This window comes from Diorhabda carinulata, chromosome 2, assembly GCF_026250575.1.
Source record: "Diorhabda carinulata isolate Delta chromosome 2, icDioCari1.1, whole genome shotgun sequence".
Classification (NCBI taxonomy): domain Eukaryota; kingdom Metazoa; phylum Arthropoda; class Insecta; order Coleoptera; family Chrysomelidae; genus Diorhabda; species Diorhabda carinulata.
Genome location: NC_079461.1, coordinates 22,821,458 through 22,838,356, shown reverse-complemented (window position 1 = coordinate 22,838,356; position 16,899 = coordinate 22,821,458). Strand labels below are relative to the sequence as shown.

The 16,899-nt window shown below is 28.5% G+C and overlaps 1 protein-coding gene across 5 annotated transcripts in view; it reads right to left on the bottom strand.

Moving 5' to 3' along the window:
- Nucleotides 1-16,899, bottom strand: part of LOC130890798 (rho guanine nucleotide exchange factor 12) — a 234,869-nt gene that overhangs the window by 25,996 nt on the left and 191,974 nt on the right. For all 5 annotated transcript variants that reach the window (XM_057795119.1, XM_057795122.1, XM_057795120.1 and 2 more), the window contains 5 exons: nt 14,508-14,677; nt 12,062-12,440; nt 7,747-8,064; nt 6,180-6,391; nt 4,735-4,822 (listed from right to left, as the gene is read on the bottom strand). In XM_057795119.1, the coding sequence (XP_057651102.1) occupies nt 4,735-4,822; nt 6,180-6,391; nt 7,747-8,064; nt 12,062-12,440; nt 14,508-14,677 (1,167 nt within the window). The remainder of the gene's footprint in view (nt 1-4,734; nt 4,823-6,179; nt 6,392-7,746; nt 8,065-12,061; nt 12,441-14,507; nt 14,678-16,899) is intronic.

Sequence of the window (16,899 nt, the reverse complement as noted above, 5' to 3'; positions counted from 1 at the left end):
CAATATGGTATACAATTAGGGTATGATACAACCATAATTTATTTTATTCCCCGTTAATCAAAAACAATTTTTGTGTAGTGCTACTTTATTGTTTTCAAAATAATGGGACAAATGGAAATTTATTGGTTCGTAGAATTTATGATATACACGCTAATATACAGTTATCCAAATAAATATGTTTTTGACAAAAAACTGATTTCTTGAATTAAAATAATGCTTACTTGCAGACCTGCTATTCTACTACAACTCAATCTACTACACTCTATATATTTACAAATATTGGACTTAAAACAATCTTTTCTAGAGTATTTCAACATTTACATATTTATTTTCATTTATTTATACAGATTGTACAATTAGATAGAATAAGAACTAAACAGTTCAACATATCATTGTTTTTAAATTTTTACAGGAATAATTAGATAAGCCTGCAAGTCCATGATTTTTCTAATATGGATTATACTAAACATGAATTTTATCCTTGAGAGATGCAAATTGAAACATCTGCATTGCATTTAGAATTAGTACTCAAATTACTAGCTAAAAGCTATTACTATTATTATATATTAGTTAACCATTGTAAAATCCCTACAAAAAAATTTTGGAAACATATCCACGTACACGTTTTAAAAAATATTGGAAAGAATTGACACATGAGAATAATTAAAATCACAAAATTTTTTGTTACTAGGGCTACAAACATTGATAATTTCTAAATAAATTTTTGAAAATTTATGTAGATATACTTTAACAGAAAGCGATTATAATCTACATTGGAATTTAAGTATTTTGACACAAAAAATAATAAATTAAGTGTCCCTGGTGGATTGAAATATGAGATTTAAAAATAATCCCCAAATGTGGTATGTTTCACGAAAGGAACAATATTTTTATACCACTGAATACAAAAATTTACATAAGAATCGATTAATTAATGTAGAATAAACTATTGAGAAAATGTGAAAACAAGTACTATACAATTTGACCATGAATCACTGATGGTGCGCGTTTTTATCTCATCGCGGAGAAAAAAAATTCACATCGGTTAAAGAACACGAACTAAAAGTGACTGGACCAAAAAAAGAAACAGCGGGCTGACCTGTCCGATGCTTATCAAGGACGGTCCTGCTACTTATAGTATAATTCTATTACATTTACCTTAAACCAAACAAACATAACGTTTCAGATGTTACTGTAAATATACGTGATTAGAGATGCAACATGTTTAGTTTCAACAACTTGTTTTTCTTTTCAAAATAGGAGTACAAGGTCAAATCAAAATTATTGATCAACAAATAATGATAGCAAGCAACAACAATTTAATACACTATATTGATATTGAATTCCAGATGTATTTGAAGGTACATCTTAAATGTTCCTAATTTGTTCTGTTCCTCGAAGCCTTTTGAATCAACGACATGGAGTATGATATTGAGAAAATGATTTTACTTGATAAAGATTATTATGATTCTCAAAAATTGTGAACTAATAAAATTACTGCTTATACATAAAACATACTTAAAATCAATAAGTGAAAAATACAACTGCACTATAATTGAATTTCATTATCAAAGAAAAGTTACAAAAATTTTTTCCCAATCAAGAGTTCGCGTTTTACTTTTCATTATCAAAGAAAAGTTACAAAAATTTGTTTCCCAAGTCAACCTAATAATAGTCAAATTTTCTTACAATAGGTCAGACTTTCCCTAATAACTATTCAAAATCTACTCCACTCATGAAACATTTCAAAACAAAGCTTCATAATCAGAAATAATTAACTTGTAAAATTCCTTCTCGTTTCCATAAATGAAAGCACATGTACACACATCAAAGTTTTATGTGTTCAATAAATCCCCCGACCTTCGTCTTCAATTATGAAGTAAAAATTTTATTTATCAAAAAACACGGCAAACTATTTAATTTGATTATGTGAGATAATTTTAAACGCCTGTTGGGAAGTATATTTATCATCTAGTTTTTACAGCATTGTTACAATCAATTATAAACTTTTTAAAAACAAAAACGTCCGTCATTATTTTCTAATAGTAACAAGCCAAATAAAAATATGTAAATTTTGAAATATTTTGATCTTGACCAAACAAAAATAAGCAATAAATATAAAAATAAATAAATATAATATAGATTTTTATTAACGGAAAATAATTTGTTGGTATATATTTCAATTCATTTGAAAAATGTACACATGTAATAAAAATGTGATTCACTTAACCATTTGTTTGTTTTAGTAAAAATAATAGCTGTAATAATACCTGATATTTTAATAGCTGCTTTATTCTAAAAAGTTTTCTGTAACTCCAAGACACAAAAGAGATATTCAATTACAGATGCTATATGCGAGTTTCCTAAGTATGCTTTTATCTAGCTATATATCACATATCAATTGTTGCGTCCGATAATGTTAGCGGAACATAGCCAGCAGAAAGCGATTTGTATCAGGTGATGTACAGATTGATCGTGGTAATTGCCGAACTGTGAACGAATAACTTAAAAAAACTTAACCCAAAATAATTGAAGTCAGCTGGTTACAACAGTAACTTGTGAATTATGGAGTCCTACAAAAGTATACGAATTGATTTTTTAAATGATTATTTGCTGTGTAACAAGAGACCTTCGAACTTAAGCTGGCTATCATTTATTTACTTCTGGAAGTAGTAAGTATTATACTGTCAGATCTTATGCATTAGAAATAAAACTATTATTTTATATATTCAAAAACAACACACAATAAATAAGTACAAACAACTGTCCAATAATATTTGTAATTAATAAGCATTGAAATGTCAAATGAAACGTCAAAATTCAAAACAAATCTGATAACTCTTTTTCATGATTCAGAGCAGAGATCTTACTCAGAGTGTTCAAAAATGTATGTAACCGAACGCGAACCGAGCAGTGAGATGCAGTGGCGAGATTTTTTTAAGGAGGAAGGGGTTAAACAAGGATAAAATTTTGTGAAAGGACTGCGTCCTCGATAGTGTGCATTCATTTCAATGAAACTAGATAAATGGAGTGGGCACAAAAATCAAAATACTTCATGTTGATTGCAGGCAAACTAAATGTAACTAAAGTATTGAAACGTCAACTGATATCATACAATTGAAGACATGTAGTAGTGGAATTAGGTCATTCTTGCTAATGAATCTATTCGTCGAGCTTCAAGCTAATTATATAAAATTTACGTTCTAGCAAAAAAATTTTAGACGTTTTAGGGAGGGCTTCAGCTCGAATGCCTCACCTCTGTAGCCCTCCAATATAGTATTTTAATAAACTCTTCATAAAACTCGCCACCTAACAGTAAAAATTTAGTGAGTATATGGACACCGGGCTTTATGAATTTTCTTATTAAGAGGATTGAGAAATGATTATTAAATATATTATGGTGACATATGGAATAAGAAATTAAGGACATATGGATTTAGAAAGGTGAATTTGTAATATTTCTAGAATTTTTCAATGTCTATTAACCAAATGATTTGATAAACATAGTTTATAGATCAAAATTTTGTTTATCAACTTTGGTAAATAATGATAGTTCTTTATTAATATTTAAAAATTCCAAAATTACCCGTTACATTTTCATGTAAATTTTTTTACAATATTTTGGTGAATTGAAACCATTTCTCAATTTTGTGAAAAATGTGAAGAATATCATTGAATTATACATCGAAATAACTAACATGACTGACCTTTAGATATGCAGAGCAATGGCAATAATTCACCTGTATAAAGTTGCATAAAAGAATACTATAATGTAACACAAATACATATAAATAAAAAGTAATGTTTCGGCTTACTAACCTTAACGCTTAATGGTAGGCTAATTACCATTTGATAGAATGTAAACAGATCAAGAAGGCAAGGCTGAAAAAAGTCACATTTCCACTATTTTATTCCGAACTTATATCGATGATGTGACAATGTATAATAGTCCTGGAGTTGGAAGAAACTTTTGGTATAAATCGTTTTTCTGGCGATTCTTTTTCGAAGAATTTTAGCAAATAGTATTGTCACATAAATAATATATGATTAAAAGAATAAAACTAATTGGACAAGTAATAAATTTTTGATTGACATTTCTCTTTTGTTGTCAGGACTAGTTATTGAAACATCATATACTGTTAAATTTAAATATAGAAATTTATAACTGATACCACTAGTCTGTAGCGACAATAAAAGGTTATCTTCAGGAAATAATAGATATACATGTAAAAAGTATTTTAACTTTGTGAATAGTAGGAATTTTCCATTTAATTGATAAATATTTCTTGAGAATTGTGCTGAAATGTGCTATCCTGGTCCGTAAATATTTGATATAATTGAAGTGAAATTTTAAATAAAATCAACTTTAACAATAACAATAATTATACCAATATAATTACTGGGCATTTATCATATATATACCTTAATTAACGGATATCAGAATTATTGGCATTCATTTTATGTTACTTAATAGAATGGCCTATTGAACGCATTCATTTAGTCTATTGCAAATAATTAACGAATTGTTGATAGTGAAATTTTAAATAAACAAGCTTGAATGTACTGTAAATTGCTTTAAATTTTTATGCGTAACTACCCGGCATCAACATTTTTTACAGTATAATTTCAAGTTTAATTGAAATTATTGATAGTAATCAATTGATTTTGTGGTTGATAAATTTATAAATATATAAAATTATTGTTAGATTTAATTAAAATAATCTAATCACTTACATTTCTCGTTTAATTTCATCCTCAACTATAAGATCGTACATTTGGCTATTGTTGGCTGCCATATTAACAAGAAAAAGTGCATTCTTGCCTGTAAAACAAAAAATATTTTAAAAGTTTTCAGCATTGCTATAGTAAATAATTATATATATTTATAATAAACGCAGTTTCAAGAATAAAAATGGAATTACATATGTTAAAAAAAGTTTGGGAGGAATATGCAGTTTCCTCAGATTGGCTCAACAAATTGTAGATTTTGATATAAAACTAGGGCGCTCAAGACATTTTTAGTATTCATGAACCAGACACTTTTTGAATGTTTATCTGTTAAAACTCTTACTTTCAAAGGACTCAAGGAGGAAAACCTAGTGAAGAGAGACAGTTTTTCTTTCAAAAAATATGAGCCATGACGTGGAATACATATATATATATATATATATATATATATATATATATATATATATATATATATATATATATATATATTTGCTAAGTAACAAAAAATATTTTAGAGAATTGCACTGTCCACAACAATCATCCTAAATTGCAACCAAGGCATGATCCCTATCCATGATATATGACGTTCTATTTCAAAAAATTGCTAAGCTTGTTTCAAAATCTCTGGTCTCTCAACTAATTGCGAATATAACGGTCCTGACGGCTAATTTACTGATTGATAAGGCAATAATCTGAGAATTTAATTAACCCCTAACTTAATAACTTAATAAAACAAAATTATCATAATATGTCAATGTCATTTGTAAACAAATTAAACTCAGAACAGCAATTTTTAATCTGAATAGATCTGAAAAGACCATTAGGCAAAATTAGAATAAAAAAAAAACATTTCTTCACCAAATTATTGACAGATTAAAATTTTAAAATTTAAATTTGCACCAAATTTTTTTGACAAATTAAATCAAAAGATTTTCAATCAAATTAAAAGTAGAAAAGTATTGAACTAAGAACTAAGCCAAATTGTGACCAAATATAAATCAAGAAAAGCCAGTATGTTTTCAGATTAGACTTTAAAAAGCTTTAAATTAACCAAATTGAACCATGAAAAGTTATTATCACTGAAAACCAAAATGAGTTAATTTTTTAGTTAGAACTCAGTCAATTAAATGACAATTAAAACTAATAAATTCTAATATCTGACCAAATAAGCCTAATTTTTTATGGTAATAAACATATTTTAGTACCATATTACACCAGGAGGAGTTAATTTAGCTTAATTAAATTCAAAAAAGCCACTTTTTGATCAAATTGAACTAGGAAAAGCCAAAATGAAATATCAAGAATATATTTTTCAAATAATTCATTACTTTTTAAACTAAATCTAGAATTAAAAAAAAAACATGAATAAAAGGGTAAAGAGCTGAGAAATGGTGAAAATGATCTGCAGCATCATTTCTACTACATCAATTATTAATTGATTTGATACTTACATACAGCATTAGCCCTCGCTAAAAGCATACTCATTTTGATGATAGGTGAAAGTGGTTGAGGTTGAGCCGCAGAACCTGACTGGAAAAATTTGAGGAGAAACCTGTCATTATCCCTATGGAGAATAATAACTGCTTCTTCTAGAAGTAAAATATGAACTGGTACGACTGGTTTATTAGGCCGCCTCAATTGCATACCACCTTCTAAAATTAACCTGAAAAATGAAAGTTAAATAATTCTAAAATCATAGGATTTATTTCAAATTCCAAAATTCATAATATGTAGCACAATTCTGACATAAAATTGTAAAAATGATACTAGCAAGTTGGAAAATTATCGAATTCACATAAATTGTTGTTTATCAGTACTATTACTAAACTTTACAAAGGCCTTATCAGTCTTATTTGTTTGGGTACACCTCGCAGTAGTATTCTTTACAAACCCGGATTGAAAACTCTGTCGGTGTTGTATCTGTGATAACTCCGACTTCTATCAGGCTTTAAAGAGTGTTTGACTCCTCTCTCCTTAGCTGTAGTATTTCCCAGTCTATGAGATTTGACTGACCTATGAACATTTTGGCTTATTGGCTGTTTTCCGGAAAGAAATTACAAGATTTGTTGTTGTCCAGTAAAAATTTAGTAAATTTGATTCTTCCATATGAATTTATGAAATTTGTTTTGCAGTAAAATTTTTAAAAGAACTTCATTTCCAGCAAAAATTTATGAAATTATTTTATTTCCTTTATATTTTTTGTGTTATTTTTGCATTAATTGTATGTATGGTAAAAAAATAAATTGATTTAAAACAACTATCCTGTCTTGGACAGGGCATTCAATTTAATAATGAAAGAGGTGTTCTTAGGAAAAAAGTATGCATTTGCCTAAGTTAGCTGTAGAGAAAATTCCGCTTAATCATAATGCAGTACTTCCATTTAATAAAGTGTCTTTTTCTGTTTCTCAGAAAAACATTTAAGCACAACAATAGTGTAGAGCATTGTTGTTAAACATCACACAAAATCATTGCTGAATCTTAAAATTTATATAAAAAAAATGTTTATCTCAATCTAAGTATTGTTGCTATAGATTGTGTAGATGAGTGCTGCGAATAACCCTTGTGAAGTTTGCTCTGCCATTGCTAAAGCTGTTCCAGAAAGTTTAATTCAAAAAGAAAATGTGTGCAATAGATTCCTCGTAACAACTCTCAAATAAGTCCAATTGCTCGCATATTTTGTATTGTTTGTCATGGATTTCCTAAACAAATAATTCACATTCCTCAGATTGCCCTATATTTTAATTTGAGTTGGTCGAAATTAATTAATGGAGAAATTATAAAAAAATTTAAAAAATATAAGATTGGTATTTAGTGATATGAAAAAAAAAGGGTTATAGTTAAATTAGTTGGCGATAAGGAGCCTTTGCGCACATTGGCCTTCGGATAGGTCCGTTGTTCTTATTTAAAACTACCAAAAGCCAATGTCTATTGATAAAACGTTTCTTGACATTTTATTTGATAGCCTTATCCCAAATACTTATTTTGAGTTGTAGTAAATCAAAACATATAGTGACATACCTAAATTTCGTTAAATCAAAAGTCCTAAATTCTTGTGCTATGGGCTGTTCAGATCTCTCAAAACCACTAGTATCCAAATGCTTTTGTATTTCTTCCAATCTGTGTTTATTATGTGCCAGTTTAGCCGCTTCGTTAACGTGATTTAAGATGTCTTTAGACATTTGGTGAGCTTTTTTCAAATTGGAGAGCTCCTCTTGTTGCTGTACTTGATCACTATCCGTGTTTGTTTCCAAGCTATGGATCAACCTTTCTATGAGGAGTGGGTATTTTGAAAGCCTCTGCATCTGTGTTGGCAAAATTCCTTGGAAAGGTAACCGTCTAAAAATACAAAAAAAAAATTAGTTGTAATAATAGAATAATAATATAATATGAAGATATATAATCAATTATAGTTGATGTTTAATGTTCATTTGATGGCTCTGTAGATCAAATTTTAAGAAAGTTAATAGTTTGAAATGTGATTCTTTCTTTTGAATTTATAGAAAGCATCTAAGCTTAAAAAATTTACCCGCCACATTTCATAGAGTCAGGGATGAAATGTTAAAACAATTGTAGGAAATCTGTTTAGTATACATGGATGATATTATAATTTTTAGTACAAGTTTGCAAGAACACATTCAAAATTTACAAGCAGTATTTCACAAATTAAGATAAGCTCATTTGAAAATCCAATTGGATAAATGTGAATTTTTATGGAAAGAAGTGGAATTTCTTGGACATATTGTGACACAAATTTATTAAGAATTTTGCGAAAATAATAAAACTAATGACAACATGCTTAAAGAAAGATAAAAAAGTAGATCATACAAAAGAATTTATTTAAATACTTGTAAACAATTATTAAAATATCCTGATTTTAACAAACAATTTGAATTGACCACTGATGCTTCAAAATATGCAATAGGTGCAGTTGTATCACAAGATGGACATCCGATTTCATACGCCTCAAGGACTCTAAATGATACAGAAGTGAATTATTAGACCATTGAACAAGATTACTAGCAATAGTATGGACTTGTAAATATTTTAGACCATACCTATTTGGAAGAGATCTTGTAGCCGATCCATTATCAAGAATTAAACCAGATTATGACATGAATGCTTTAGAAACAGAATCACTAGATGTTAACATTGACGATAATTCAAAGACAAATTGAAACTTTACCAGATGACAACAAACCAATAGATATACATTTGTTACCGGATTTATCATATTTAGATGAATTAAGTTGTAAGAAGCAAAGAAATAAAAAATAATAAAAATCATAATGAAATAAATATTATATTTGATATTCAAATACAACCACTGATGCAAGAAAATTCTGATTTAGAAACTATCTATTCTTCCTTAGAAAATCCAATACTAGAAATGCCAATTTCAAATAGATCTCTAAATACCTATAAAAATCAGATATTATTAACATGCAGCGAAGTGAGCAGTATAAGAGCAAAAAGAGAGGAATATTTCGATAACATACGTTTGTTTGTAATCTTATCAAGAAGAGATTTAGAAAATAATATAATTCAATTATACAAAAATATTTTTAAAATGCTGCAACCAAAGTTGTTTATTGTATAAATGTTGTTAAGGATGTTTTGACCATTGAAGAACAAAAAGAAAAGATGGAGTATTATCATATGTATAAAAGGACATAGAGAAAAAATTGAGCTTAAAAATTCATTAAGTGCAAAATATTATGGCCGAAAATGTCAGAAGATATGGAAAATTTCGATAACAATTGTGAAATATGTCCGAAGAATAAGTACGATAGAAATCCCCCAGTAATTCAATTTAGTTTAGCCACAACAGCAAATAAACCATTTGATCATATACATATCGATGTTTGCAAAATAGGAAATTATTCATACTTAACAATAATAGATGCATTCTCTCGGTACAGTCAAGCATATCCTATTTCAAGTGTAATTGGAGTTTCCATTCTTGATAATCTATTAAATTATATTACTCATCACGGTTTACTGTATAAGATAACTGCTGATTGTGATTTAGAGTTCAAGAATAATTACCTGCATGACTTTTGTAAATTGCATAGAATTGAATTACATTATATCACAGCAAAAAAAAAATCACCTGTCGAAAGATTTCATTCCAGTGTGATTGAACATATTCGTTTTTTAAGAGAAACAAATAAAGATGTGACACCAAATCAATTAATGAAACATTAAAATAATTAAAGGTCATATAAATAATCCAGATGATCCCTTCGATTTAGACGACCATTTGGTAATATCACACTAAATCCAGAATCACAAAGAAGCTTCAAAATTATTATAGGATAAAATTAAAGATAAAAACGCTGAAGTAAAAGAAATGAAAACATAACTGACTCACCCTCATATTCAAACCAAGAAATACCATATATTAGAACAAAATTTAGAGATAAAAAATTACCTAAATTTAAAAAGGCTGAAATTACAAAAGACTCTGGTATACTTTTAGAAATAAATAAAGGAACTTATCATAAAAATATAATTAGAAAGCCTAAAATTAATTCTAAAAAATTGTTACAGAAAAATGAAATTGGTAATGTTAATGATACTAATGATTTACAAGATTAAAACTGAAGATGCAGAAATCACACAAATAAATTTGTTGTTACCAGTAAATTTAGGACCATATAGACTTATATATTCTAAATATAGTTTTATACATTATATAGATTTAAAAGATATTAATAAGCAAACAGAAAATCTAAAACAATATTTTTATTCTTTAAGAAATAGTAAATGCAACAAATCCTATTTCATACCATAACTTAGCTGAACAAATGATGAGCAGAACAAAACTGTTAATTGACATTTTAGCTAGAAAATCAGAAAATATTTATCCACATATTAGATTAGAAAAAAAGTTTAATAAATCCTATAGGAAAAATAGACAAATGGCTCTTAGGAACTCTCGATCCAGATGATGAAGAAAGCTACGATAAACGCGATAAATATTTTACAGAAAAAAAAAATTCATGAAGTAAATCTACTAATATCATTACATCAACAAATAATTCATTATTATAATAAACCAACCCTATAATATAATCAACAAAAACTTCAGAATAATTTGTCCACTTATATCCCATTATCCAAGATAAAAAAATATTTATACCTTGGCCAAAAATCCAGAAGAAGTAATTTTGATTAAAGAAAAACGTCCCGTTTTGGAAAAAAAATATTGCAAAGAAAAACTTAAACTCAAAGACAATTATACTATAGAAATGTTAAATGGCTACTCTCTTACAAACTGTTTTGTTAGTGATATCAGGAAACTATAGTAGAACAAGTGACAAATAGTGAAATTTTAGTAATTCCAAATTTATAAACTAAAGTGTTATCCAAATGTGCTTCGGACCGTTATTTAGAAATAAAACATCCATCAATTATTAGAATTCCAAAAAATTGTAGTATTGAAATAGAAAACGAGATTTTTTTAACTAATACACAAATTAAAAGATTTTAAATTTACAAACAATCAAATGTACAATACACCGAATTAAAGTAAAATATATTTTCAGAAACTTTACGGAATAGATAAAATTGCAAAAAACATAAAACCGATTCATGAAATACAAAATCCACAAACCCTTGAGTCAATTGGACTATTTTCAGTAATAGTAATAACTTGTGTAATTATTTCAATATTTTGGTTACTTCAAAAATTTAAAGGAAAATTCTTAAGAAATCAGAAAATTGTAGAAAAGAAGAAAGAAGAATGAATATGAATTTGAAGAAAGAAAAAAAGCACAAAACAGGATCTGAAAAATAACTCCGTTATTAAAATTGTTTTTTGTTAATAAAGTTTTTAAAAATAAAGTTTCAAAAGTTAAATATATAATTTTCTGGCACTTTTTCGGTTAGGGCTTTTCCTGGACCCATAACCTGTTAATTTTTTATGTTTTGTATTTTATTCTTTTATCAATAAAGAGTAGTGTAGTACACAGTGGAGCTTTTTATTATTTTTATTTTATTAAAAACTTTGTTACAAGAATCTTGAAACATCTACATTATTCTTGAATTATTATGACATATCCTTTTTTAATCTAATATTCAACACATTAAGCTCATTTCTAAACTAACTACTAAGACTGAGGTCACTAAACATTCTTCCTTACAGTGACATGTAAATAGTGGTCCGTTTAATCCAAGCTTTGTATTGGCAATCTAATAGTGATTACAATTTGAATACATAATAATAAATATTATAATACTAATGATTGATAAACTTATAAATTAAATTTTTGGTGGTATTTAATTGTAACTCAAATATGAGTTTAAATATTTGAAAAATAATCTACAATACCTGCATTGCCGTTTCTTTTCACATTCAGCCAAAACGGCATCAAATTTGGAGTCTCTTTCCCGCCTTTTCTTAATAAATTCTAATGCCATCTGCTGCCTTTCACAAAATTTAGCTGCAGCATTTTTCAACAGCTCTCCATATTTTTCTCCAAACATATTTGCTAACAGAGTACCCACTTCTCTCACGATGGGTTCTTCCCTTCTTTTCTTCCTCATTTCTTTGTTAAATTCGGTATGGAGATCTAAGATTTCTTTAATATTTGCAAATATTAAATTAAGTTCATCTGGTTTTAAAGTATGGCTCTCTAATATTTTCTTATAGAAGATACAGTAGAGAACTTTTAGGTTTGTAACATGCGAATTTTCGGTGAGGAAGAGTTCTAAAAAAGAAAGCACAATATATTACCACCAATGATTAAGAACAGCATTCAGGTATGATAAAATCAAATAGAAAAAATTCGTTCAAGTGATTTTAAGTATACTAAATTCAATATATTTGCTTTTTTCTTCTCATGCTTCTCAGCATGAGGTTACTTCTTAAGGCACATGATATTTTAGTGGATTAGGGAAGGAGAGATTAAAAATATCAAATAATTCTAAAACTACATCAAAATAACAGTTAGACATGAAAATGCTAAGTGCTATTTGTAAAATTAACTAATCTATTTAAGAAAGTTTTATAAAATTGTAAGTATTGTTGAAAGTTCTAGAGGTATTGATAATATTAATACTGAATAGTTTTATAAAATTGTAAGTATTGTTGGAAGTTCTAGAGGTATTGATAATATTAATACTGAATTTACTCCCATTGTACTAATATACACACTTCAGTAGTGATAGTTATAAATTATGATAATAAAAAAACATGAAAAAAAGGTAAAAACCAAAATTACATAATTACAGGACAAAATTTTTACCACCAGAGGTATTCATACTACACAGAAAATCATGAGACAGTAAATCATATATAATAGGAGATTATACGATGAAAATGGAAAGTATAGTGAAAGCAATATATTTTTTCTACAATCACTATGACAAGTGACCTATTTCTCATAGCAAACTTAATTTCAAATTCACATATTGCTCATACTGTGATAAATATTACTTCGCACGGCACTTTGGCCACACCACATACATTTATATGAAGAATCAACAAAAATCGACGAAAACTTCGTTGGCTATTGTCAACTTTAAATAGTTGACACAACAGTCAGATTATGGAAGTTTTTTTAAATTCTATGGGTAGTTTTCATTTGTAGTTTGATAAAAATCGCAATTTCCATCAAATATTATTTTAGTAAGACATAATTATACCAATTTATAATATTGATAGTGACGATTTTGATAATACTCCACCATAGATATCGAAAAAAGCAACTCTAGATTTGTTGCCGGAAATTTCGGGAAAATATATGAATTAGCAGTAGTCCTGAGTTCAAAACTCTCGGGTAGCAAGGATTTTATTGTAAAATTTTAAAACTGGTTTTTTATTTGCAAGCAGCAGTAGCTACAGGCATAGCAGGGGCATGTCGTAGAAAGAAGTTGTGGAAGTTAAGATTCAATAATTTAAAGGATTTAAATTCAGCTTTACGTGGGAAATTAGATAACACAAAAAAGCCAAGAACCTTCATTGTAACGGGAGAATTTTATGAGATATATAAAAAATATGCTGCTCTTCGACCGATTGATTTGCCCGAAATACGTTTCTTTTTAAATTACTAACACGGAAAATGTACTAGACAGGTAGTGGCCAATAATAAATTCGGTAATATGGCTAAGACAATTGCAATTTTTTTTAAATTGGAAAACCCCCATCTATACACAGGTCACTGCTTCAGACGTTCTTCGGCAACAATTTTTGTAAATGCAGGAGGGAACATATTAACATTATAGCGCTATGAAGGATGGCAATCCAGTACCGTGGCAGAAGGATACGTCGAATACTCTATTTAAAATAAAATTAACTTTGCTAATAAAATCCATTGAAACACCACTCGAACCCTTTACAGAAATGGAGACAGAAAATACACCGTATATGAATGATCAACCTTCAACATCTAAAATTAACGTAACATAATAAAATGAAATGACATTCCGGGTTTAACTCTACAAAATTGTAAAAATTTCACAATCAACTACAATTTTTAATAATATTAACAGTTAAGAGGATAATTTAGTATTATTTTGGTTTTACTAATCATAAAAATAAACATTAATTTCCATTACTTTTATTCTTTCAATTTGTGCAGTTGTAGAAACAGTGTGCAACATATGGGGAAAGTACTTTTCTCACTCGTGTGTTTGCGACACTCGTGAGAAAAGTTTGCACTTGTTGCACAATATACTATATTTTAATTTGATAATAATAATTTAATTTTAATTTAAAATTAAATAATTTCAACACACATTTGATAAATTGTTGTATACAAAAAATAAAAACATACCGTTTATCACATCTTGTCTTTTCTTCTCGTGAGGAGGAAGATTTTTCAATTCCTCTAAACTTTCCCATTGTTCGTGTTCGATATCACTATCCGATTCTAAGGTACTTCTTCGCGCATTATCTTGTATGACAGCGTCCACACTATTACTGGGGCTTTCCGAAAGTCTGCCACTGAAAAATTTGTTTGAGTCATATGTTACCAGTTTAAATGTAAAATATCAATGGTGAATATAGAGAGCAGAATATTTTAAACGATGAAGTTCGTCAAATTATTTAATTATTTTTCAATTGAGCATATTGTATATGAAAGTTTTCATTCTTGATATAAATATGTTCTTATCCGGTTTTCATTTTTTTTTTTTCAAGTTATGGAGTAATTAAAAATCTAGCTTTCCACTTATATCTGCTCAAAGGCATTTGATAATTCTGACGTTCTGATGAACTGTCAGTGTACAGTGAACAGTAACTGAACGTTTAATTTCGAATTTATGTGATTGTTAGTGTTGCAAAATGCCAGATACTTATTCAAATTCAGAATATGCAAATATGGTGTTTGTTTATGGTTTCGCCAACGTTTTCCACACCAAAAATATCGTGATAAAAACGTATTTATTAGAGTTTTTAACAGATTGTGCGATACTGGTAAGCTTCCCAGTGCTAAAGTATCATCTGAACGCGCTACTCGACAAGGTTTGGTAAAAGTAAAAAATAATCTACATCTAGTAGAAGAAGATGCATCTACTCGCTCACGGAGAATTGCCACTCGATTGGGAATTCCACAAAAAAGGGTGATAAACACACTCCACGAACAAGGCTTATATCCTTATCACGTACAGAGAGTACAGCACCTACAACCAGAGGATTACGCTAACCGTATGGAGTTTTGTCGGTGGATAAATAATAATCATCGTGTTGTATCGAGTATACTCTTTACGGATGAAACTACATTTACCCGTGATGGCATTAATAATACTCGAAACTATCATGTGTGGTCGGACGAAAATCCCCACGCAACAGTCGAAAGCAATTTTAAACATCGGTTTTCTGTAAACGTGTGGTGTGGTAGTGTTGACAGTTATTTAATTGGCCCTTTCATTTTGGAGAATTGTCTCACAGAAGACAACTGCCTAAATTTTTAACAAAATGAATTCCAAGGCCTACTAGAGGATGTTCCTATAAATATTAGAATACAGATGTACTATCTGCACGATGGAGCACCTGCACATGTCGCTCGTCAAGTCAAGCAACATCTGGACGAACGTTTTCAAGGGCGTTGGATTGGTCGTGGAGATCCCATTAATTGGCCTGCAAGATCTCCAGACCTCACACCACTAGATTTTTGTTTATAGGGCTGGATGCGAAATGAACTCTACAAAATAAAAGTGGAGACACGGGAAGCACTAATTAGACGAATTGAGAATACTGCAGCCCATATTAAAGAAGAAAGGAATGAATCAATTGGGAGTACAACAAACGCTCTTCGTAGACGAAGCAGAAAATTTTTAGGAGTCAATGGCGGTATTTTTGAACATTTATTGAAAGAACGCTATGATTAAGGAATTTTTTATGTGATTTTTTTATTTGTAATATGCTATAACTTGAAAAAAAAAATGAAAATCGGATAAGACCATATGAGTTTTTTTACATTAATTCACGTGAAAAATACACTCCTAGAGTTTGGTGCGCTCCTCCCCACTCACCCTGTATTTATATAATACTGCATCTAAATGTTCTTGATTTTAGGTCTCTTCTATTTCAAAATTTATCTTTCTTTTAAAAACTATCAAACTAATTTTTTGAAACAGAACAGACCTAAAATCAAGAACATTTAGATGCATTAATATATCAAAAGGTCTAAGAAATAAGAAATTGAAGATATATATATATATATATATATATATATATATAATTTTTACAAGCTTTAATAATATCAAAAATCACCGGAAATCTTATTTAATTATTATAAGTAGAATTTTATTATTGTTATACATTTATACATATTTCTTATATTGTATTTGACCATAATTTCAGTCCCAGACGATGAATACATGAGTAATCGAAAGCTAGGAAAATATATTAAAGTTAGTCCACTTTGGTGTTTCATTGCCACGTTCCCAATAAAAAATTACCCATAATATAGCTGGCAAAGCCTTCTTTACTATTCTTATATATATAAATTAAACATATTCGGTATACAATTATGAAAACACATCATCTTCTAATTTAGCAATTAGTCAGATCATCAAAATAATGTATCCTGCCACATATGCTCTGAACTCTTACACAATATTTCTAAAAGATACCAACAATGTGAAGTTTTTATCTATACCAGATGAGAGTTATTTTGTAATATTCTATAATTAATATTGTTTTTATTTATAAGACTATTAAAT